The following is a 23,220-nucleotide window of genomic DNA, read 5'->3' on the forward strand; positions in this document are numbered from 1 at the left end:
TGCTTTGCAAGAGCTTGTACTTCAGTCTGCTGCACAAGTGCTGGGTGCATGGCGTGCTGAGAAAGAATTGCAAAGTGCTAGCTGCACGCTGTTCCGCAAGATGATCCAGCAGCATACACCTGATCGGCGCCTAGCGCAGCTATCAGCCATCATCGGTCCACATCTCGACGCATGCGCTATGGGACCAGCGGCGAAAGAAAACCACGCAGTACGTGCATCCAGCGAGCAAATCTTATCGCGCCTATGTGTGCATCGTAAGGACACGGGGCCGGCATCAAAGTTTGCATCTGCAAGATCGCAACAGGGAGATGAGTCAGCAAGAACTCGGCTGCCGTCACGATCGCAATCACGGCGGACACACCTGCTATCCCACCTCCCATCTGGTGTCCAAGTACGTACTGGGCATCAAGCGCTCGCGTACCAAGCCGCCAACCATTGCGTGTCGCTGGATGACATTGCTGCGGAGCTTGACCGACGACCGTCGCCGTGTCCGCCGCCCTTGATGGCATGGGCCCAAAAAAGTGACTACGTGGCATTCTCAACCACACGAGGCAAACATTGCGATCATGTAGTTCCTGCGTCGGATGATGAACAGAAATATGAGACTTATTACGAGCATGGGATGGACCGGGACGAAGCGGTACCGAGGTAGGGGATCAACTGTTTCGTTATGAACGCAGCGATAAGGGCCTGTCCTATTCCTTAAGCGCTTGGAGTATGCGACGAACATGTTCGAGACCTCCATGAGTTTCGACAAGACGCTTCATCTCACGCAGCTGCTGGATCTCTTGCGGGTACACGTACGTGGTCGGGACATGCAAGCCGTCTGGACGAGATGCTGTGCTGGTATGCGCATCATACGAAGTCCGTTCGGGTGTCATGTATGCCAAAGCGTCTGGCTGAAGTGATGCAGCTGTGGCCGCTGCATACTCGGCATGCGTATCTCCGTTTGGTGTAGGAACCCATGTGAGCGGCTGCACATGACCCAGCGCCACATCAACAAGCGCATCGAGTCCACAGGTCGAGGGTTTCCAGGTAGTTGGTAGGGATGCGGGAAGTTGCGATGCGGGCAGCTGTGAAGCAGGGGTATGGGGTTCAGAAGATGGTCGGTCTTCCTCTTGCTGCTGCCGGCGGCGGCGGCGAGAAATAGCTGTCCAGAATGCGAGGCGAATGGTTTTCTCTGGGATTCGGTAGCGCACGCGAATATGATCTGTATCGAGAGTAATATCGTCCCACGGCGCACGACGGCTGCCGCCTGAACCGGTGTCAGGATCAAAGTACTTGTCATTCGGGTCTGGCACAACTTCCACATAAGCGTCGCGAGTTTTCGGAAGCGGTGCACCGCGAGGCACACGGATCGTGTGAATGTGCTGCGGAGCTCGGGGTATGCGTAAGCGTGGCTGGCCTGGTAAGCTGTGAGCGGGACATCGCCAGCGTCGCGTGGCTGGTGGCATGCCAGCCATGGGCGGATCCACACAATCCAAGTGCCAATGGAGAGTGCAAAAGTCGCAGCTCAACATACGGCGGCCATGCGCATTTTGCTGGGTGGATGGCAATGCACTCTGACCACAGCGAAAGCAAAGCACTGGCTCACCATGTTTATCACGCAACTGATATGGATCACGTTCCTCAACGAACCCATTGCGACTCAGTTTTAGCGGGCGCTGCATGGTCGTGTCAACGTACGCCCCATCCGGTGCTGTACCTACGCCTTTGTAGTAGGTACGCAGGTCAGAAGGCAGAGCAAAGATGCGGGGGTTTTGTGTCTCGAGCTGCTGAAGAAGCACGTTGAAGGGACCATATCCTTTAGGCACACGTGGTGGCATGCGCTCGGCAAAGCAAACCTGGCAAAACCAACTGTCATCCGCCAGCGCTCTTTGCGCACGCAAATCATTCGACATGCCTGCGCCGTTGGCATCCTTGAGTTTCAGTAGTGTCCCATTTGGGAATGGCATTTCGTCGACGTCTAGGGGCGGACACACACATGCAAAATGGAAGCTGCGTGGACAGCCGTCACAACAAAGGAACCGGCCATGCCCTCTACATGTATCACAATAGTCATTATTGAGCTGCAGATGGGGGTCATGGTGGGGATAAAGACGCACTAGTTAGTACACATGCATTGGAAAACAAGCTCTTGAATATGGCGGGAGGGGGGGGGGGAAGGAGTAGAGGAGGAAAAAAGATGAGGGGAGAGCCTAGACGTACGTACCGCTTCGAGGTCATCATCGTTGATCGTCTGCGAAACACCCATGTCCGAGAGGTCTTCGCCCATTGCGGCAGCAGCTTGTGATGACGATGGCGATGAAACTGGCTGGTAGGTGCCGTTCTGGTCGATTCGCGCACGTTTGCGAGCTGTTCTCGCGGCTCGTGAAGAGCGGCGTGACGTAGACGATGCGGCGCTGCTGATGCCGCCATCACCACCACCGCTGCTACTCTTTGTTACCAAAGGCCCTTGGTCCAATAAGGCGGCCATGCCGGTCGAAGGCAGGATCTCTGTCGCAGGCATGTTCGTCGCGAGTCGCGCGCCTTCCTTCTTGGCCGTATCAACAGCTTGTGCCATGGCAGCTGTCACAGTAGGTGCCTCTTCATGGTTCGATGCATCTGCACCTGATTTTGTCGTCGTCGCGTCCATGCGCTGCCGTGGCACGTTGGTCGCTGAGGGTAGGAACTGTGGTGGTGCGCTGCCCGAAGAGAGAGAGAGAGAGATAGGATAAATCCGAAAAGATGGATAGTGGTGCGTCAGTGGAGGCGATCCGGACTTGGGCCTTCTTCTCGGCCAGCTCGACAGCACGCATGATGGCGGATGCGGCAGACAAAGACGCTGCGAGGCAAGCATGTCACTTGCGTTCTCATCATTGATGTCGGCATCTAAGAAGAAGAAGAGGGATGCATCCGACGTATGGGACATAGAGCCCATGTATTCGTAGATAGCCAGATTCCTTCCTACCAACTGGAGAAACGCGGGGCTATACGTGCAATATCGCGTCGCCGTGTCACGGAGGGTACTAGGGGAGATGGATGAGATACATCATCTTGTTGGATGGGCGATGGTGACTGTGATGATGATGATGATGATGGTGTTAGTGTAGTTACTGCAGATGCTGGTGCTCGACTATGCATTGGAACCCACGGTGCGAGCATGAGTCGCACACACGCTGGATCAACCTGCATGGCATCGAGGTAGGCTGGCACAGATGTGAGTGCAGCTGGCTCAGGGTCTTGCGTGTGCGCGAAACCTTTTGCTTGTGAGCGAAGGACCCATTCTTCCCATAGAGGTGGTGGTGACAAAGGATTGGGACCGAGCGTATGCAGCGCATGTGCCAATTTCAGTAGACTAGGCATGGCTTCCTGGTGCAAACTCAGCACATAGTCCACGTACGCTCGCGCCCAGCGCCTGCTCAGAGCCATGTAAACGTCGGCCAGTCGCTCGAAAAACAACTTGTTGGCCAGTTTCGTTAGCACAGGGCTCGTGTGCATTGCTAGACATACACGCAGGAGGCGGTGCATCTGTTCGATCGAGAGGGCGTCAGCCTGCGCAACCTGCTGGAGCTGCTCAATGAGAGCTAAGCATGTGGTGTGAACGGGCGCAGCGACGACATCCATACTGTGCGCAGTCTGCCCAATTCGTGCCTCGACCAGCGATAGACACGACTCAATACTTGGCGCACGGTACGTTCGCCAATGTGTAGGATGTACGTGATCCTGTTGTGCGGAAAACAGGTCCTGGAGCGCATTGGATGGCACGCTTTCTTCGTTCATGCGTTGCAACGCAGCGGCAAAGGCGCTTGGCACATCAGCTAGTGTGTGCTGCAGAAGCGTCCGAACTCGAGCATCTAGCAGAGTAAGCAAATGCGTCTCTAGAATACCGAGATGCTCGGAAACATTCGATCTTGCACAGAGCGTCTTGAGCGAGTGACGGCTCTGTGCAAGTACATCAAGATCATGTTCATTTGCAAGAAAGTTCGGTACTGCGTCAAGTTCTGTACATACGCGTTGCACAAATGCGCGAGTCAGCAGATGAATGTCATCGTCTTTGAGTATTGGAGAACCAGCTGCCGCCTCACACGTCTGGATGGCCAGTGGCATATGCTCGTACAGGTTTGCAGCTCCTGCTGGTGCAAAAGAGGATGGAAGATCACACGCCGTCGTTCCCAATCGAAAGAACGCATTTCCATCGCTCAACCGCGTCAAAATGCGACTTAGAACAGGACGCGCCCAAAGCGTCCGCGTAAGAGTAAGTGTGCGTACAACGACACGGACCAAGCGTGAAACACGATCGCTCAATGGCGCGGTATCGGAGCAGCATATTGCCGCTGCTTTGACCCGTTGTGCATGCACATGCTCGAGTGCTTTGTTGATGGGTGCCTGTTCAAGAAGTGTGTAGGCGACGATCGTATCGAGCACAACTGACGTGCGCACAGATACATTCTGCAATGACGTGTCGATGCATCCAAGTACATGGTCGCGCAAAGACTGAATATCAGTCCATTGGGGCTCGAGGATCGAGACCAATTCTGTATGATCTGACGTATGCAGCCAATGCCACGCCTTGGTCGCGAACACCATCGCCCAAGCCGCTTGGAGGAATGAGCCAGCTCTGAGAGCATTGCGGATCATGATTGGCGCGTCCGCAATAAGAAGAAGAATGGCTGCATGGGGGATCTCGGAAGAGTGACTGTTGCTGCTCAAGACGTGGCCCCGAGCTCCGCGATTGGCATGCTGCTCGGCCATGTGTTCACTCGCGCGTTGGAGCGCCTCGAGTGTCTCGCGCAATGCAACGAGATGATCATGCATATCTACGACCGTGCGCGATATGCCAAGTAAGTCGCGAAATCGATCCCCTACAAGCGTCCGAACAGCTTGTTGCTTTGTCCGCGCTTGCTGCAAGACGTTCGACGCGTACGCCTCAATTTCTCGAACATTGCGATGTTCGAATAATTGATCGACAGAGGAGGTGTCTTTTTCATCAAGGTGCGAATTAGCAGACACAGACGCTGAGGTTGTGGGCTTTAGGCCTGCTGGCGAATGTTGAGCCGGCGGTGAGACTGTGGCCATCTGTGAGTTGACAGGCCAGAGGGAATCGCGGCACCGGTAAAGCTTGAGTCCCAGTGCGGCCAATCTTTCGGAATGTAATACTACCACGCAAGTGTAAGGTCAAGAGAGCGTGGGGCGGAGGGGGCTGGACAAAAGCTGGATGCGAAAAAGTCGTCCGATACCTGCTCGACGAGGATCAAGCCGCAGGAGTTGATTAGATCGTGATGTATGACCATCATGTGGAGGCGTCGCCGTCCCTGTGGTCTAGTTTATCTGTCAGCCACGAGTTGGCGCATACTGACTGTGGGCAAGCGCCGTTTCTACACTTGGCCGAACAAAGTTAGGATATACCATGCACAAGATGCCAGCGCTATAAATATAGCCCATACAAAATATAGTTGGTCTCCCATCTCTTCCCATGGGTTGCTTGGAGGCGCTACATACGTTGAGAAGAAAGTGCTTGCACAGCCATCGTGTAGCACTACATGAAACCGCAGCACGAATCTGCACCAGGGTGTTAGTATGCACTTGAACAAAAGATGCACAAGAAGACAACGCACTTTGCTGAAGATAGTAAGTATGCACGCACACGGAAAGAGACGCAAAGCGCCACACATAAATACACTCATACGCACCTTTTTAGCGGACTTGTAAAACATTTTACTTTGCTGGCTGAGCGAACCACTTTTCTCGACAAGCTTGTCAAGGTCTTCACCACGCTGAAGTACAGAATCGATCGTGTTGTGCAGCACAATCTTGGTATCGTCTAACTCTTGCTGCACACGCAAGATGGTATCGGCCTGTCGCGGGTCCTGGTAACGAGCGAGATAGTCCTGTGCAAAGGGAAAGTCACTTGTACGCACGATTCCATCGCCTTTTGACGGGATAGAACCTGTCGATGCAATGTCCATGGCTTGTGCTTGCCAAGACGACTTGGGCACTTTCATCAGAAACTCTTCCAGCAGCTTGTTCAGCAGGGAGAACGCCACACGCACAGGGTACTCGCTGTCAGATACCAACACACCACTGATACCATCAACAGCAGGACGTGCGTGGACATGTGCAGTAAAGTTGTTCTCCTGGATCGATTGCCGCTGAGTAGGCTGCGTTCGCTCAGATACGGTCTTGGCCATGAACGCCATCATATCCTGCACAGTTCCGCGCTGCATCCACGAAAACGAGTTCAGATCCCAAGCGCTCACGAGTGGTACGGCCTGCTGCCCTGGCTGATTCGCAAAGATCAACACACCAACTGTATGCGGTTAGTTCTTGCCCTCCTAATCGCTCTCCTCTTCTGCATACACAGCTTCCTGCCAGAGTTAGTATACTTCTCCCTGCACTTTTACCAAATTGACCCGTGTGGTCATGTACGAACATTTTTTTCGATGATCCTGGTATCAGTGGTCGTGTCTCGACGTATTCTCTTCGACACGATCACTCCGTGCTAAGTAACACCACGATCGTGCTGACTGCCTTACACACGCACATCAACGGTCGTCCGGGCCAATTAGACTGCGTGCTATCGGCCGACACTTGCACACGCGCACACTTCATGTTCAGATGCCTGCACGTTCATGGCTCATGACTTAGCGGTTCTCGCATATGCCATGTGGTGTACCTCCACCGCGGCGCATGGACCCACACGAACCGTGTGTGTTCAGTCTGCATGCCCACACCACTAGTGCGTTCAAGACACGCGCCCTTGTTTGGGGTGCCCGTATTGGGATCACGGAATGACAGAGAAGCTGTTTTCCGATCGCTCCGCGCCTGCTGGACTAGCATCGCGACAGTTTAGGATGCGCTCATTCAGGAATGCAACAGTGATAATTATGATCGTCGTAGGGTGGTTTGCGCTGCAATGGGAACTTGTCTTCATCAAAGCACCCATGGTCTTCCGGTCAGCGCGGCATTTACTGCCCGAATGGTATGTGCGCGGTGGTGGGAGCAGCAGTGCTCCAGTGAAAGGATCGATCACATGCAAGTCTCTACGTAGTGGATATATCGATGATCCACAAGCGTACCGTGTGAATCCAATGAGCGGCTCACACGCACAGGTCGCTGAGGCCTGTGAAGACCTACACATGTCAACGAAGCTGGGCATAGTGCTCATGTCATGTGATCCAGGACGCGTCGTATGGAACACATTTATGAATTCACTACAGCAGCCTGCGACCCATGGAGCCCTGTGGATGTCTGAGTACAAGTCAAATGACCCGCAGCCGGTTTTGCTTCATATCCATGGGTACCCAGAGGCGGAAGATTTCCATCCGCTAGGTATGGGCCTGTATGAAGTCTCGGAGCACCAGGCGCGCTTATTCCTGGTGAATCAGCGCACGCATGCATCTACAATTGAGCTGATTGATCTAGAAAGGCGTGCTGACAGCGATGAAAGCACTGCTAACAGAAACCACAGAGCATCATGGCATGCACGCTACGTGCGCACACTATACCATCCTATTGCCACACACACACCGAATGCGATCCATGCAGTGAATTTGAATGAGCTGTATGTGACAAACTCACACGTCGTCGCCTTGCGTTCACCTCCGCGTCCAGCATACGAAGCTGTGCTTGCATCCCAATTCGGGGATGCTATCGCTCCGCTGGTGTACAAGGTTGTGACATATAAGCCATTGACAGCCATGTGGCAAAAGCTCGATAGTTTTATTGGCTGGGGCTATGTTGCCCATGTGCACATGGCGGGTCTAAGCCAGGATACGGACCACGATGGCGACGACAACGTCAACTACAAAACGGATGCTTCCATGCAAGCAGTTGCAGCATCTATGCCAGACCTACTCCATTCTATGCGAGGTGTGTCTGCGTTTATATGGGCTGGTCGTGTCCCATTCGCGAACGGGATTGTCGCTACGGAGAAGAACGTGATTGTGGCGGCAACATCGGCGCCTGGGCTGTATGTGTATGACCAGACGAACGATACACATGCTCGTCGTCAGCAGCAGCGACCAAGAGCATTTGTACCGACGCCTTTTTTCCCTGATAACCTTGCCGTGTCGCGAGGACCACAGCCTGACACGCTGCGCATCGTGGTCGCAGGCCATCCGTCGCTAAAGGATCTCGAACACGTTGTGTCTCATCCACATACTCAACGGTATGCGCCAAGCTGGGTCGTCGAGGTGTTTTATGATGAGAGCCTATCATATACGGGCGACGATGCAGACGTGCCATACCCGGCGCAGAAGGCATTGATGACTGTGCCGAACGGCTGGCATGTCCGCACATTGCTTCAGACCAATGGACGATCGACGGCTTTGGTCCTCTCCTCTAGCTCGTCAGCCGTGTGGGACCCAACGTATGCAGCACATGGCTCCTTTTACGTATCAGGGCTATATGAACCTGCTCCTATCGTATGTCGAGGGATGTATGCGTAGGATGTATGTATGTATATGAAAAAAGAGACAATGAATGCCAACGAACGTAAATTCATAAAAACGAATGTAAATAAAAACGAGCGCGACTGCGTTCCGTGGAGTTGCACATGAGAATGAAAGAAAAAAAAAAACTTGCGAATGTCGTAAGAAAAAAAAGACACGTTGATACCGAGTCTCGTTTGAGAAAAAAAAAAAACTCAGTCTGGCTCCAGCATGGCCTTGATTTGCGCGCCTTCGCGGCGGTACTGCACATCGGCAACGAGCGCTTCATGTCCTGGATGACTGTGGTCGGGGTATCCGGGCGAATTGGTCGAGAGAGGCACATGCGCACCTGGGGCTAATCGTGCAGGATCGTCTCGGCTAGCGTCCAAAGAGTGTGTAAGTCGTTGATCATCAGGTGCATGGCCTGTATAGCCGGGCTGCTCACTCTCATCTGTAGCTGGATCTGTGCTTGATGCCAAGGCAGACTCCGACGCAGCGACCGCAGATTCCGCGGCTTCTTCTTCAGCCGCACGCTGAGCCTCTTCTTCTGCTTCGTTCTCTGCATTTAGCACATCAACTAGCGCACAAATCCATGCGTGTTGCCGCAGTTCGACAGCTGTCGGCCGTTTGAACGGGTCAATTGTCAGGCACTGCTTGATAAAGTCAATGCCCAGAGCGCTGAGCTGAGTCTCGTCGGGCAGCGCCGGACACTGTTGTGCCATGCCGATATGGAACATGATAGCCCACTCATTGTCGAGCTGGCTCCAAGGCCGTGTGCCTTTTGCACACTCCAGGACAACGCAGCCCAAACTCCAGATATCAGCGGCTCCTTCGCGACCATGCGTCTCACCACGCACGACCTCCGGTGCCATGTACATGGGCGTGCCTTGCAAACTCTGACCACGAGCATCGACGGCGCCTGGCAAATGGACAGGCGCACGTCCACCGGTGTGCATGGAAAGCGAGCGTCGCGACAGGACTTTCGCTGCGCCAAAGTCGACGAACTTAATGACGCCCATGTGGTCAAGCAGGATGTTGTCCGGCTTGATGTCTCGATGGACCACGCCCTGTGAGTGCAAGTACATCAAACCATCGAGCATCTGGAGAGCATACACCTGCAACACAATCTCATCTTCAATGCGCCCATGCTCCAGAAGCTGTGCGAGGCTGCCACCCTGACAATACTCTTCAAAGATGTACACTTTTTCCCGGTGCACCTCAATGCCATAATATTCGACAATGTTCGGATGTCGGAGCATTTCCATGACATTCATTTCGTCGTGGATCTGCTTAAATAGGTTGGGCGACGACGTGAGTTCCTGGAACCGGATCTCTTTGACGGCCATAAGCCCGCCTGTATCGAGGTTGACCGCCAGGTACACGGTGCCAAACGTGCCGCCACCAATGAAGCGGCCTTGTTGCCATCGCATTTGCACGCCCTTGGATGCCAGCAGCTGCAGACCTCGGTCCTCCATGCGTGTGTCGTCCAGCACATGTCCAATCTCGCGCCGCTCCCGCATGACATCTTCGCGCGCCGCGTCACATGCATCCAACGCCACGAGCCGCTGCTCAGACAGATGCTTCGCTTCTTTCTCGCTGTCAAGGGCCAAGTCCAGATGTGTGCCATGAGCGGCGCGCTTCGCCCGCTTTTCCTCCTGCTCCTTTACAGCACTGCTGCGGGCACCGAGAATGTCAAAGTGTGAGATCAACAGAGCCATGCAGCTCGACACTTTGCCACGTAGCTGGAAAAATTCATGCTCACTGAGCAGGAAGATGTTCTCGCCCATTGTTCTTGTCATAGCATTCTCGAGCGCTTCGACGGCCCATTTGAATGTGCGCCGCTCTGTCAGCACGCAATCGTCGCAAATAAACGAGATCCAATCGACCGACAACTGCACAAGTGCCGTTGACATGAGCGAGTGCAACCGCACACTTTGGATGTAGCCGAGAGCACGTGCGCCCTGATCAAACGCTATGCTGAAACACGCCTGCACGAGCTCGTCGCACGCAGCACGATCATGAGGCGCGAGTGGCCGCAGCTTGAGCATCTGGCGTCGAATGATCGGCACTGCATGCACAACTGTGTCGGTCAGCACATAGCCCGCCTTGGTCATCAGCTTGAGCTCGTGCTGAATCAAGCTGAGGTGCGCCATCCGCTCGTACACTGGCATGAGTGAAAAGGCGTATCCAGGGACGCTGCTGCTTGATCCACCATTCACGTTCTTCGTGCCGCCGTGGAGATGAGCCGCAGCTGCTGTCGCTGCCGCGGCTGCCGCCGTCGAGGTCGCAGCCGGGGATCCCACGACCGACGGCACGGCGCTGCCTTCCGTCGCATGCATAGAAAACTGCCACATCCAGTGCTGCTTGCACTGCTCGAGCCGAGCGCCAGCGCCATCGGCAACGAGGCGCACTCGGTTTTCTTTCAGATCCAAGTCGATCCATGGTAGTGGCAGTGTCATGACGCGTCCCGTCCACAGGAATGGCTCGCGCGGCGTCAAAAACAGCAGATACTGCGGCTGCCACGGTGGGCGGGCTGAGAAATGAGTCGTTGGCCCATGGCCCAGGCTGACGCTGACACCGCTGGTTCCCAACGTGTCGTCCGCGCCTGACGCACTTGGTCGCACGCACTGGAAGATCAGATCCTGGATCACAAGTGGCTTGTCATGCAGACTCGGCTCCGCCAGTACAAAGACGCCACGCTCTTCAAACGCTGACGTATACACGAGGAAATAGTCGGCATAAAGCATCGTCTGCAGGAAGCCATGTAAATCATTCGGTTGTGTCTTGGCTGTTTTGAGGGTACGCAGATCGTACTCGGCCGCTGTTTCAAGCGTCAAGCGCATGCGGCGTGCAAAACCGATGAGCCGCCGGCTGCGGACGCGTGTGTTGTTAAAGACGGTGTGGATCCAACGCGTCATTTCCAACACATTCATAGGCACACGGCCTCCTGCAACGCGTCCAGCCGATGCAGGCTCAGCACTAGTGCGGTTCTTGGCCGTTGATCCTGACGCTGACGCAGACGTTGCTTGCGACCTCAGCGGCATCTTCGCCGACGGTGCTGCAGTTGACGACGTTGGCACCTGGAGCTCGCGCTTAAAGTAGGCAATTATGCGCGCAAACACACGGTTTACCAAAGCTGCCGTCTTGTGAGCAACAATGACGTCGCCACCCGGCACCACACGCACGGCCGACGACAAAAAGTCCCACTCCGGCTCGAGGACATCCACCTCCTTAAAGTACGGCGTGCTCTTCAGGCGGAAGTACAGCAGTCGGAAGAAAAAGTGCAGTGCACTGCATATGGAAGCATCGAACTTGTCGTCGCTCTCGAGCGGCAAGCTCCAGCCAATGTCAGGCTCCGGCACCGTGAGTTGCACGTAATTCTCTTTGATACGACACGCGAGGGCGAGTGCAGCGCGCAGATCATCCGCAAGCGAGTCGACCAGCAGGACACTGGGCTCCTGCAGCTTGTCAGCGTATTCGAGTCGCTGTCGCAATGCGCCTTCGGCTAGCCACATGGGGAATCGGACGAGCGGGAGCACGTCTGGCTCAAAGGACGAGAGGCCCATCTCCAGAAACATCTGGTGGTGCTGCCGAAGTGTCGTGCGTGCCATATCTATAAGCATACGCAGCCGTTTGAGTGTGCGCTGCTCGAAAGCCTCATGAATGTTGCTCTCGCGGAATATGCGCTCAACAACAAAGGTGTTTTCTTCGTCTGTATCGACCCGTGGTAACGCAGGACTCATCGTTGGGCGCAGCGTCCCATCTGACGACGTTAACGTGCCAGTCCATCTGTGCAAGAGCTGCACTTGTGCACGAAGCTCGCGTGTGACATTGAACCATGCCTGCAACGCAGATAATCTTGCCTGGAAATGTGGTTGCGCCCAGGTCGGGTAGCCCGCGAGTAGCTGTCGCTGGGAGGGGAAGAGCTCGTCCACTGCTTCAATGCGCTCGAGAAGCACCTGAACTGCTTCAAATAGCTGTTTCCGCATATCGTTCGATGGCGGTAACGTATCTTTGCTGAACGCGAGCACATCGGCCACGACCGCCGGCACGAGTCGGTCTCGCTCCTCGGTAATCAAATGCTCTTCTGACTCTGGCTCATCGCGATAGTGAATGTGTCCAACACGGAGCGCGCGCACACAGAGCCACACACTGTGCATCAGCTGCGTCGGCGTCGGCGTTGTGGCGTCCGCGGCGGCAATTCGCTTTGTCTCCGAAGACAAGACCTCGCTTTCTAGAACCGAGCGCAGCATTTTTTGCCATTCCATTCGTTTCTTCGGATCATCTTCCGATGCCACATGATCCAGCACACTCCGCTCTGCCTGTGGTGTGCTGAGCTGCGCAGGCGTTTCGACGGGCGCTGCGTGGTCCGTCCGAATGCGCTTCATGTACGATGTCAGGTATGCTAAATCCTTGTCTGCATTTTCAGGCGGCCCCATGGACTCTGCCGCATCGCTGCGCTGCGGTCGCGCATGCGCATGCGCGTCGGCGCCGGACGCCATCGTGGACGAGTAATCAGGTGATGAAAGGACAAAGCCGTACGTGAGGTGTGTGTTTGATCCGTGGACGCCGGGCAGAGTCAAATCGGTGTATGCCTGGCTACTATATCGGGGCAGTCATGAATGGACGGATCGGGCTTTACTAGGGGCGCGCACGCATGCACATCTCCCTCCAATCCTAAAGCGAGACGCGGCTTGGTAATTTTCGCTCGAATGGCTGGCTACGCGGTGACTTCTCGTCCTCACTGAATCCCGACCGCGCATCAGTCGATCACTTTGGACAAAGCAGCCAACCAGATTCATGGAAAGCATGAGTGGCCGCCGCCTCCACTGTACACTCGAGATGACGGTGCTTTTCCGCCCTGCCCGCGCGCGTCGCATGACTCCAATGCCTCCAACTCCCCCATCCACCCTTTGACCTCTAACATCCCTCCACATGCACCTGGGTGTGTGAATGCATGCGAACGTTTTCCTCATCTCGGCCGTCAGTGAGACGCTCGCCTCCGCTCTGAAGCCACGTTCACGACGAACTTGCTACCTGCCGCTCGCCCGTTGGACGTCGTTCTGCTGCGCTTGTGTCCGTCTTCGTCCTTCAAAGTTCCCACCTGCCACTATTTAGCGAAGCGAACCGCTATCTGCTTCCCGTCTCCTTATGTATTGGCCGACGGGGAGCGCCCGCCGGCTGTGTGTTGAGCCTGCAGGACTTCCTGACGTTCATAACGATGCAGTCCACATGGCCAGCACACGCGATGGAATGCTATGGTTTGTTCTGACTCGCACGGCGCTCTTGCTGTGGCGTGCTCGCCCCATCGAAATTGTCGCTTCCGTCATCCGTACACAGCGCAGCTTGCATGAATACGGTGCCAATGTGCACGCAGTATGGAGTCCCGACGCAAGTGGGATTGCCATTCAGACCGAGCGAGACACGCTCTTGTTTTACGAACTCTCGCAGCCTGCCAGCAAACCAAGCATGCATGCGCTCTTTGATCCTGAGCGCGCCTGAGCTTGCTCCGTCGTCACAGGCCCTCCTCGCTACGTTCCAACCGGCTACAGGTGACGCATACCATACCTGCACAAATGAACCCCTTAGCGCACGAATCAATTTCCAGCTTTTGTTTCTAGATGCTTTGCAAGTGGATCCAGGCATTGCATGTATCGCATGCGTTGATGCTCATTTGTTTGTCTCGACCAAATCACCCGCAGCTGTCCAGCTTGTGTCATGGCCCAGCTCGACATCGTCAGCATCGACGTCGGCCGCATCTGCATCGGTATCCGCATCGTCTGCTGCTTCTGCACCACCGATTCTTCTTGCGCATCTTCCATGGCTTCAAGTGCCATTGTCATCATCATCGTCATTAGCGCTCACACCGTCACCCATTGTACATGCCGAGCACTCATATGCCACCGATTTGTCAGCATGGATTTCAGCCGATGGTTCCGCGTACATCGTTGGTCGCAACGATACCTGGGTCGGTGCATGTGCTTATCGTGCTGTCGATTCGGCTCACAAAAATGTGCCGACTACAACGGCGTTGAATGCGCGTTTCAGTTTGTTGGCTCTCGGGTTCGAGAACGGCCACATCACTTTGTTTGAGTTCCAGACTGCCACGCAGACGCCGCAATTCGTTCACTCACTTACGCTTCCACACATCACAGGACGCGTCATCTGCCTGGACTGGACAGCGGATGGACATGCCCTCGCTGTTGGGTACGAGCACGGTTGGGCCATCTGGAGTACGTTCGGTCATGTGATGTGCCACAGTTTCCGTGAGGATTGGACGACAGCGACTCGATCGTATCGTGACAACTTCCAATTTGGCGTACAAAGCGTCTTTTGGGGTCTTGGCGGCACAGAACTCTTCGTTCTCGCACGCCCACTATCGCCTGACGCGCATGCCCAGGATGATGAACGCACACTTGCCTATGTGGTGCCATTCGTGAAGGCCGCTGCAACCACACACATGACACCGGCCGACGTGAATGCCGGTTTCCTCCTGGGCGATGCTTCTGCCTACATGTATCGCGGACACGAGCAGAGTGATGCCGGACTTTTGTCGCCAGGAAACGATGTGTGGCGCCATATCCCATTCCCAGCCGAGTATCTCACCACGCAGTGGCCCATCCGATGCACAGCCCTAAGCCCCGATGGGCGGTTCCTCGCGATCGCAGGGCGCCGCGGCCTTGCCCATTACAGCACAGCATCTGGACACTGGAAACTGTACGAAGTCGCAACACAGGCTCTATCATTCTGTGTGCGTGGCGGCATGGCTTGGTACCAGCACGTTCTAATTGCAGCTTGCGACTGCATGGGCGAGATTCAAATCCGGCTGTACTCGCGGGACCAGCCTCTGGACAATGCACATTTACTGGATCTTGTTGTGCTGGGTGCACCTGTCGTAACTCTGGCTCTGTTTGAGACGAGTCTGCTCCTCTACCTCGCGGACAACACACTCGTGCATTACCTCATTACGCCCACTCGAGAGCATATCCGACTCCGGCTGTGCGGTAGCATCTCCTTCGACGGGATCATCGGCGAACCGTCGCGAGTGCGTGCCTTGAGCTGGCTCGTGCCGCCAGTGCAGCGGGACATAGGTCACCCAGCGGACGACTTGACTGTTGCAAATCTATTGTTCCTCATCGACGGGATGTTGGTTCTTTTGCGTCCCGCGCGTGCATCAGATGACGAACAGCTCTCATACGACTTGCAAGTTCTTCATGAGCATATCGAGTCGTTCTGCACACCCATCTACACACCTGGGGCTCTTTCGCACTCCTTATGGGCCTTTGATGGCCACCACATGAGTGTGTGGCTCCATCCCATGTCTCGCAGCGATGCGCCTGACTGTGTTTTGCCTGTGTCCTCGACGTACCCTTTGTGTATTTTATCTGATCGTGGCATTCTTCTTGGCGCCGAGTCGCTTCCTGTCTTGCGCCGCACACTTGATACCACCTCCTATCGCTTGCGCCTCCATACAACCCTGTTCCTTGACCATGTTTTGCGGGCCATTCTCGAGCGCCGACACCTTTTAGATGCGATTGAAATCGCCTCACTCTATGTACCACTCGAGTACTTCTCTCATGCGCTGGAAGTTCTCGTTCATGCTGTGCTGGAAGACGAGGCCGATGCAGCACCCCAGCAAGGGAATCATCCCGGTGATCTGACCTCTCCAGGAAATGGCATCACAGATTCTGTCGCAGCAGGGACAGCTTCGAGTGCTGCAACTTACGCAGGTACACGGGCTCCCATCCTCCCGACAGTCCTGGCGTTCCTTGATCACTTTGATGAGGCTCTCCAGGTCGTTGTCCGCGCGGCGCGCAAGACCGAAATGTCTCGATGGCGCTACCTCTTCGATGCCGCAGGTCGCCCCAGTACACTCATGCAGCACTGTCTCGACCGCCATGATTATGCGTCGGCGAGTGCATATCTGCTCATTGTGCACGAATTGGAAGACGGTGCGACAAGTCTGCAAGCTACAGCAAAAGCACTTGCGCGCTTCGAAGAAGCAGGCGAATTTGCTTTATTGCGCGATACCCTGAGTTTCCTGCATGGTTTGGATGAAAATGGCGACATCCTGCGCACGTGTACGTCCGCGGCATCTGAGCTCGTCCTGAGCAGCGGTATATCGATTCTTTCTCGAGAGTATGACGTCGAAGTAGAAAGGCGAATGCAAGGTGCACAGACTGTGCCTCTTCTCAGGACGTCATTATCGCCATCCTTGTCGAGACAAGCTCCTTCACCTAGAAAGCTTGGACTTACCGACTCGCCACGAAGGCCTACAAGTGTCGCGAGAAAGAGCAGTATGTCGAACTCACCTGCGCTGCGTACTTCATCAGCTCATGTATTGCATCGCGCTGCACGAAGTGCCTCGATCACACTCTCGCCTTCGATGCCCCGCATGCAAGCCAATGGCCGGCTCGTCTTGCCTCCCACCTCATCTCCTGGCCTGTCTCCTCGTGTTCCCTAGTTGCGCACCACATACTCGGTCGTTTATTCATCAATACGCCCTGTGTGTCGCAAACATTCTGCATTTTCTATAGCCCCCGCCTAGTGCGCGAATCTTTCGCTCGTTTCGATGCATGCCTCTTATTTTCGCCTCACATCCCGCCTAGCGTGTTTCGTCCAATATGCCGTGCACCTTATTCTCCTGGGCGTGAATGATTGTGTGGAGGACGCTCAAGCGCGTAAGCCAGAAAAAAAAATTGCATGTGCTTGGTATGTCAGCCTGCTTTGCTTACTTGGCTCGTCTCGAAAACCCAGTCCTTCACTGCCCATTCATGTCACGGCAGCATCTACGCAGCAAAAAGACGCGCTCATCGTTAGCTTCAAGACTTTCTTCCGAACATGCCACGCAGCACGCCGTTTCGAAGTCGGCGTATCGTCGGCAAAAACAGCGGATGCGTGAACAACTAGCGGGAAATCAGTCTGGCATGCAAGACCTCTCAGATATGGTCTCGAACTTGGCTTCGTCTTTCGACCAAGCAAAGAATACATCTGTTCAGGAATTAGTCTCCGCTCAAAATGCCACTGGTACCGGGAACACGATGAAGTCGCGCCGTGCGATATTGTACGTGCCCCGCTGAAACTCACTCTTGCAGGAAACGCGAGCGACAACGACAGCCGGTGATCCTTTCCGACTTGCGTCAGAGTGCAAATCCATTCGCTGCGCTCCGAACACATGCTCGTAACACGCTGGATCTTAGCGCACGACCATCGGTGCCGAGCACACACTCTCAGACGACTGAGACAGACGTACGCATGACTGATGATGACTGAGGGAATGTCGATGGAAATACCCTTACTATCTATGCTACAAGGATCATGAAGGTACAAAGCCCACTCAAGCTTGAGGATGATGAGCGACCTTCTATGCGCGCACGTTGACACGCACACATATGCACATACCATAATGCGGAGAACTTGTCATTACACAACCAACAGTGAATGTGTTCTCATGTTCCACGAACGAAATCGACAGTTTCGCGCAGTTTTTCCAAGACGGTCAAAAGAATGACGGTATTGGGCGCCAAACGGATCCACGAGGGCAACCAACCACGGAGCATGAACGTGGGCCCCTCGGTTCGCATAGCGTGAAGGAGCTGGGGAATGCCACTGTCATTTCCACGCGCATTCATCAGACGGCTTCGAATCACATCGGCCGGCGACGTAATGGTGGTAGCGACAGTGCCTGCCAACAAGGACGATGTGAGATAATGAACAAGCGAGCCCGGAGTGAAGAGGCCGGTTCCTTGCAGCGTCTCTTTGAAAAAGTCGTATGATGCAAGCTGACTTGAATTCATCAACATGGCACGCACCATATTAGGTGTTATACCACGGAAGAGTACATGCGCACCCTCTTCTTTGACGGCACGCACAAGTCCATTGATAGCACCTTTGTATTGGAAACGTTGCGCTGGGTCGCGGAACATGTCACTGGTCATGCGCACCAAGATGATGTCCGCTGGATTGCCTGCAATGCCGCCTGCTACACCTGCCAGACCTGCCACACCAATTTTTGTCCACATAGAGATCGGCTGCGTTGGGTCGTTACGATGAGCAATGAAGGTTTTAAGTTCCTCGTACGCTGCGAAGCGCATGAGACTGTATGTCATCTGTCGCAAGATACTAGCAGATATACCGATGTACAGGCCACGCACACCCTCGTTCCGTAACGTCGTGCTCACAACACGCCAAGTTGACATTTTTTCTGGCGAGTTGATGAGGCGAACTTTTGCGAGATCAAGTGGGTGTGTAAAACATACGGCAATGCTCGCAGCTACGCCACCGAGCCAGAAGGGGTATGTTTTGTGATGCGTCTGTGGCTGTTTCTGTGCCATGAAAGTCGCTTACTTTCTTCTCCAGGCTCTAGCTGCGCGCGCGAACAACCCGACGATAGTCGTCTGCACTAGCAGAGGATCGTGTATAAATTCAACAACGCCAATCTCTGCAAAAGAACTTGGTTGCACGTAATTTTTTTTTTCCAGTTTTTGGGTGCCTCCCTCCATTTTCATAGGCTACCGAAAGTCCAGGTCCAGGTCCAGGTCTAGGTCCAGGCCCAGACTTGTAAATTTTTTCATGCACTCGTCCACGGACACGCACACGCTGACTCAGCAAGCTTACGCGCCGCAGTGACACGAGGCTCCAGCGAGTCAAGCATGCGATGTGCTAAAGTCTGCCAGGATACTCTTGGCTTCAACTTACGTGGCGACCATGTACGTATTGCGGCTTAGACTATGAGCCAGCTTTGTGTGTGTGTGTGTGTGTGATGACATGCTTACATTTTTCCCAGGCAAGTGGCTGTGCAGTCAGACGAGATTGCGAGCGTCACATTGCACAAACAAAGTCCACTTCTTTGGCATGTGTATGTGACGCCATTTCTCGTCCTATACCCCTTGTGGGCATATGCGTACTTTATGCGCTATGAGCAATGGGTCAAGTCGGAGGAATGGACGTTCGTAATCACGGCAAGTCTTCTACTCGTCCATGCTCTGAGCTACCTAGCGACGCACTGGTCTGTGCGTGCGAAGGCACTGTTCACCTCGACGTCCGTGTCGGCGATCGACATGGCCGACTATGTGCGGGTGCTGCCTCATGCACACAAGGGCGAGGGAGAGATGCTCCCGCTGCGCTGTGTTAAGCGCGACCGATCGTTGAACAAAGATGAGCATGAACGGGACGAGTACTCGTTCGTGTACCAGGCTGATAAGTACGTACTGGCGTTTCCCGACTCGACGGCGCCGTCAACAACCATCACAGCGTCGCCGGATGTGCGTGAACGAACGTTCCGTCGAGTTTTGTACCCCGCTGATGCGCACATGCAGCTCCAGCATGTGCAGACATCACAAGGTCTGCGTGGCGAAGCGCTTGCCCGCGCGCAGCGCATCTACGGTGGCAATGTGCTGGATATCCCTGTACCGCGGTTCTTGGATCTGTTCATTGAGCATGCGGTCGCGCCATTCTTCGTATTCCAGGTGTTCTGCGTCGGGCTGTGGCTTCTCGATGAGTACTGGTACTCGTCGCTGTTCTCCCTCTTTGGTCTTGTCGCGTTCGAGTGCACAGTCGTGTTCCAGCGCCTGCGCACGCTGAATGAGTTTCGCACCATGTCGATTCAGCCATATGATCTGCATGTATTCCGTGAGGGCAAGTGGACTGTCCTGTCGTCGTCGGAGCTGCTGCCTGGCGACCTCGTGAGCGTCACGCGCACGAAGGCGGAATCAGCACTGCCGTGTGATCTCGTCATGGCCTCAGGCTCGGCGATCGTCAATGAAGCTATGCTGTCCGGAGAGAGCACGCCGTTACTTAAGGAAGGCATTGCGCTTCGCAATGGCACCGACACGCTCGACGATCAAGGTGCTGACAGGCTGCACTGCCTCTTTGGCGGCACCAAGGCACTTCAGGTGACGCCTGGTGACAGTATTCCGGGCGTGCCGAGGCCGCCCGATGATGGTGCACTGGCTGTTGTTTTGCGCACGGGCTTCGGCACGACGCAGGGCCGCCTGATTCGCTTGATGGTGTTTACGAACGAGAACCGTGTGTCGGCGAACAACTGGGAGAGCTTTGTCTTTATTGCATTCTTGCTTGTGTTTGCGATTGCTGCGAGTGCGTATGTGTGGCTGAATGGACTCAAGATGGGGCAGCCGAAAGGCAAGCTAATGCTCCACTGTGTGCTGATCATCACGTCTGTCGTACCGCCTGAGCTGCCGATGGAGTTGTCGATGGCTGTGAATGCGTCACTCGTGGCCCTATCGAAGCTGGCAATCTTCTGCACGGAACCATTCCGAATCCCGTATGCGGGACGTGTGGACGTCTGCTGCTTCGACAAGACAGGCACCATCACCGGCGAGGACCTCGAGGTCCAGGGCATTGTGGGCACTGAGGCACATGGCACGTCGGATGCGCTGAACGATGAACTTGTCGACCTAAAGCACGCCTCGATGTCTAGCAAGCTTGTGCTTGCTGCGGCACATGCACTGGTTATTGTGGACGACGAAATCGTCGGCGATCCCATGGAGCGCCGTGCCCTCGATGCCATGGGCTGGACCGTTAAGCCTGGCGACCAAATTCGCTCGCTGACGGATCCGAAGGAGCCGGGCGTGACGATCCGCACCCGCTTCCATTTCTCGTCAGCATTAAAGCGCATGTCGACCGTCAGCCACGTCCAGTCGCATCCAAATCAGCTTCTTGCGGCAACCAAGGGCGCGCCTGAAGTACTAAAGCCCATGTTCACTGCGCTGCCGTCCAACTACGACCAAGTCTACCGACACTACACGCGGCACGGAAGCCGTGTGATCGCTCTCGGCTACCGCTGGCTCGATGCCAACGAGGCTCGTTCCATCAAGCGCGAGCAGGTGGAGTGTGGTTTGCAGTTTGCTGGCTTTCTTGTACTGCACTGCCCTCTTAAGCCGGACGCTATCGAGTCGCTGAAGCAGCTGAATGAATCGTCGCATCGCTGTGTCATGATCACGGGAGATAATGCGCTCACGGCCGTGCATGTCGCTGAGGAAGTCGAGATTGTCTTGCGTGAACCGATCGTGCTCGACAAGCGCGAGGGTAGCCAAGACGACAACGACCTTGTGTGGCGCACGACTGATGACGCGATTGTGCGCGAGCAGAATATCGGAGAAGAGCTGCACCGCCACCTGTTCGACGAGTACGACGTGTGCATGACGGGTGTCGCTTTGCGGCAGTTTGAGGCGCAGCCAGCGAAGCTGCGTGAACTGGTCGCAAACACGGTTGTATATGCACGCGTGTCGCCGAACCAGAAGGAGCTCATCCTTAGCACGCTCCGCTCGCTGGGCTACATCACGCTTATGGCGGGTGACGGTACGAACGACGTCGGCGCACTCAAGACGGCCAACATTGGCGTCGCACTGCTCGACGGCACAGAAGACGATCTGCAGAAGATTGCCGAGCACCAGCGTCTTGAGCGCATGAAGAAAATGTACGAGTCGCAGCTGAACATGATGGCACGGTGGAACCATCCTCCGCCGCCTGTGCCACCAGCACTCAAGACGGCGTTCCCACAGCTAGAAGAAGCACGCGAAAAGGCCGCACGCAAAATGCGCTCGCAGCGTGCATCGAATCCTATGGCTCAGTTCGATTTATCCGCTATTACGTCGTCGATGGAGCAGCTGGACGACCAAGAAGGTCCGCCGCAGATCCGTCTTGGCGATGCCAGCGTCGCAGCACCGTTCACCAGCAAGCTGGCCAACGTGAAAGCGGTTTGCTCGATTATCCGGCAGGGTCGATGCACACTCGTTGCGACAATCCAAATGTACAAGATTCTCGCGCTGAACTGCTTGATTCAAGCCTATGCACTGAGTGTACAGCACCTGGTCGGGATCAAAAGTAGCGATTACCAGCTGACCGTGAGTGCCCTTCTCATTTCTGTGTGCTTCTACTGCATCAGCCGCGGCAAGCCCATTGAGCGTCTGGCGCCTGAGCGGCCCGTTAGTACGATCATTAACGTCTACGTCTTTGGCTCCATCCTCTCGCAGACGGCATTGCACGTCGCTGCGATGATGTACATCCAGAACCTGTCTGCCTCATTCGAGCAGTTGGGTGAAGTCGATCTCGATGCCAAGTATACGCCCACATTACTGAACTCTGGCGTGTATCTTCTCAGTATGTCACAGATCGTATCGACATTCGCTGTCAACTACATTGGACGGCCATGGCGTGAGAGTATCCCGGAGAATAAGGCTTTGTACTATGGTTTGCTGGGTGCAAGTGCTATCGCTTACTTGGGTGCTTTGGAACTGTTGCCTGAATTGAACGAGTGGCTCCAGCTTGCCAAAATGTCGACCGAGTACCAAAGCTGGCTCGTGACAGTAATGGTTCTTGACTTTGTCGGCTCGTACGCGCTTGAAGCATTCTGGGGTCTCTTTGCCGATGTGCAGCCGAAGCCACTCATCCTGCAAGGTCAAAAGCTCCGTGCTAATCGACAAAAAGCGTCTTTGACGGAAAAGAAGCGCGCGTAATCGTGACGTCTAGCTTTTTTTTTTATTCTCTGTTGTTTCTTTGCTCTATATTTTCATATCTCGAATGCGTTTTCGACCCAGTGTCTGCGCGAGCGCATATGCAGCCGTGCACGCCGGTACAACTCATAGTCCTGAAATGCCATGCTTTGTCCCTGGTCCAAATATGCATGTTGAACGTATTTTGAACATCATTTGCTTGCCGCTGGGCCCGCCTACGGCATATCTTGTTACTATAAGCGTTACAAATAAAATTTGCTTCATGATCACAGAAGAACCGAGTACGTGTCTTGCTTGTCCCTTCCAAACAAATCGAAGGAGCAATAAAGCAAGAG

The 23,220-nt window shown here is 54.8% G+C and overlaps 8 protein-coding genes across 8 annotated transcripts; 3 read left to right on the plus strand and 5 right to left on the minus strand.

Annotated features, from left to right (window-relative positions):
- Window positions 1-695: 695 nt before the first annotated feature.
- MGL_3134 (uncharacterized protein) lies at window positions 696-1,955 on the minus strand (the record flags this gene model as incomplete). Its single annotated transcript, XM_001729538.1, has 1 exon — window positions 696-1,955. The coding sequence occupies one exon, from the start codon at window positions 1,953-1,955 to the stop codon at window positions 696-698; it is 1,260 nt and encodes a 419-aa protein (XP_001729590.1).
- A 991-nt stretch (window positions 1,956-2,946) lies between these two features.
- On the minus strand, window positions 2,947-5,058 carry MGL_3135 (uncharacterized protein; the record flags this gene model as incomplete). The annotated part of the gene is made up of 1 exon (XM_001729539.1): window positions 2,947-5,058. One exon carries the CDS (start codon window positions 5,056-5,058, stop codon window positions 2,947-2,949), a length of 2,112 nt encoding a protein of 703 aa, XP_001729591.1.
- Window positions 5,059-5,518: 460 nt separating this feature from the next.
- On the minus strand, window positions 5,519-6,179 carry MGL_3136 (uncharacterized protein; the record flags this gene model as incomplete). Its single annotated transcript, XM_001729540.1, has 2 exons — window positions 5,519-5,541; window positions 5,627-6,179. 2 exons carry the CDS (start codon window positions 6,177-6,179, stop codon window positions 5,519-5,521), a joined length of 576 nt encoding a protein of 191 aa, XP_001729592.1.
- Window positions 6,180-6,866: 687 nt separating this feature from the next.
- On the plus strand, window positions 6,867-8,429 carry MGL_3137 (uncharacterized protein; the record flags this gene model as incomplete). Its single annotated transcript, XM_001729541.1, has 1 exon — window positions 6,867-8,429. The coding sequence occupies one exon, from the start codon at window positions 6,867-6,869 to the stop codon at window positions 8,427-8,429; it is 1,563 nt and encodes a 520-aa protein (XP_001729593.1).
- A 197-nt stretch (window positions 8,430-8,626) lies between these two features.
- Window positions 8,627-12,913, minus strand: MGL_3138 (uncharacterized protein; the record flags this gene model as incomplete). The annotated part of the gene is made up of 1 exon (XM_001729542.1): window positions 8,627-12,913. One exon carries the CDS (start codon window positions 12,911-12,913, stop codon window positions 8,627-8,629), a length of 4,287 nt encoding a protein of 1,428 aa, XP_001729594.1.
- A 971-nt stretch (window positions 12,914-13,884) lies between these two features.
- On the plus strand, window positions 13,885-16,875 carry MGL_3139 (uncharacterized protein; the record flags this gene model as incomplete). Its single annotated transcript, XM_001729543.1, has 1 exon — window positions 13,885-16,875. The coding sequence occupies one exon, from the start codon at window positions 13,885-13,887 to the stop codon at window positions 16,873-16,875; it is 2,991 nt and encodes a 996-aa protein (XP_001729595.1).
- Window positions 16,876-17,860: 985 nt separating this feature from the next.
- MGL_3140 (uncharacterized protein) lies at window positions 17,861-18,745 on the minus strand (the record flags this gene model as incomplete). Its single annotated transcript, XM_001729544.1, has 1 exon — window positions 17,861-18,745. One exon carries the CDS (start codon window positions 18,743-18,745, stop codon window positions 17,861-17,863), a length of 885 nt encoding a protein of 294 aa, XP_001729596.1.
- Window positions 18,746-19,321: 576 nt separating this feature from the next.
- Window positions 19,322-22,888, plus strand: MGL_3141 (uncharacterized protein; the record flags this gene model as incomplete). Its single annotated transcript, XM_001729545.1, has 1 exon — window positions 19,322-22,888. One exon carries the CDS (start codon window positions 19,322-19,324, stop codon window positions 22,886-22,888), a length of 3,567 nt encoding a protein of 1,188 aa, XP_001729597.1.
- Window positions 22,889-23,220: the final 332 nt, after the last annotated feature.

The sequence above is a fragment of the Malassezia globosa genome, assembly GCF_000181695.2.
Source record: "Malassezia globosa CBS 7966 chromosome Unknown mgl_sf_8.1, whole genome shotgun sequence".
NCBI classification, from domain to species: domain Eukaryota; kingdom Fungi; phylum Basidiomycota; class Malasseziomycetes; order Malasseziales; family Malasseziaceae; genus Malassezia; species Malassezia globosa.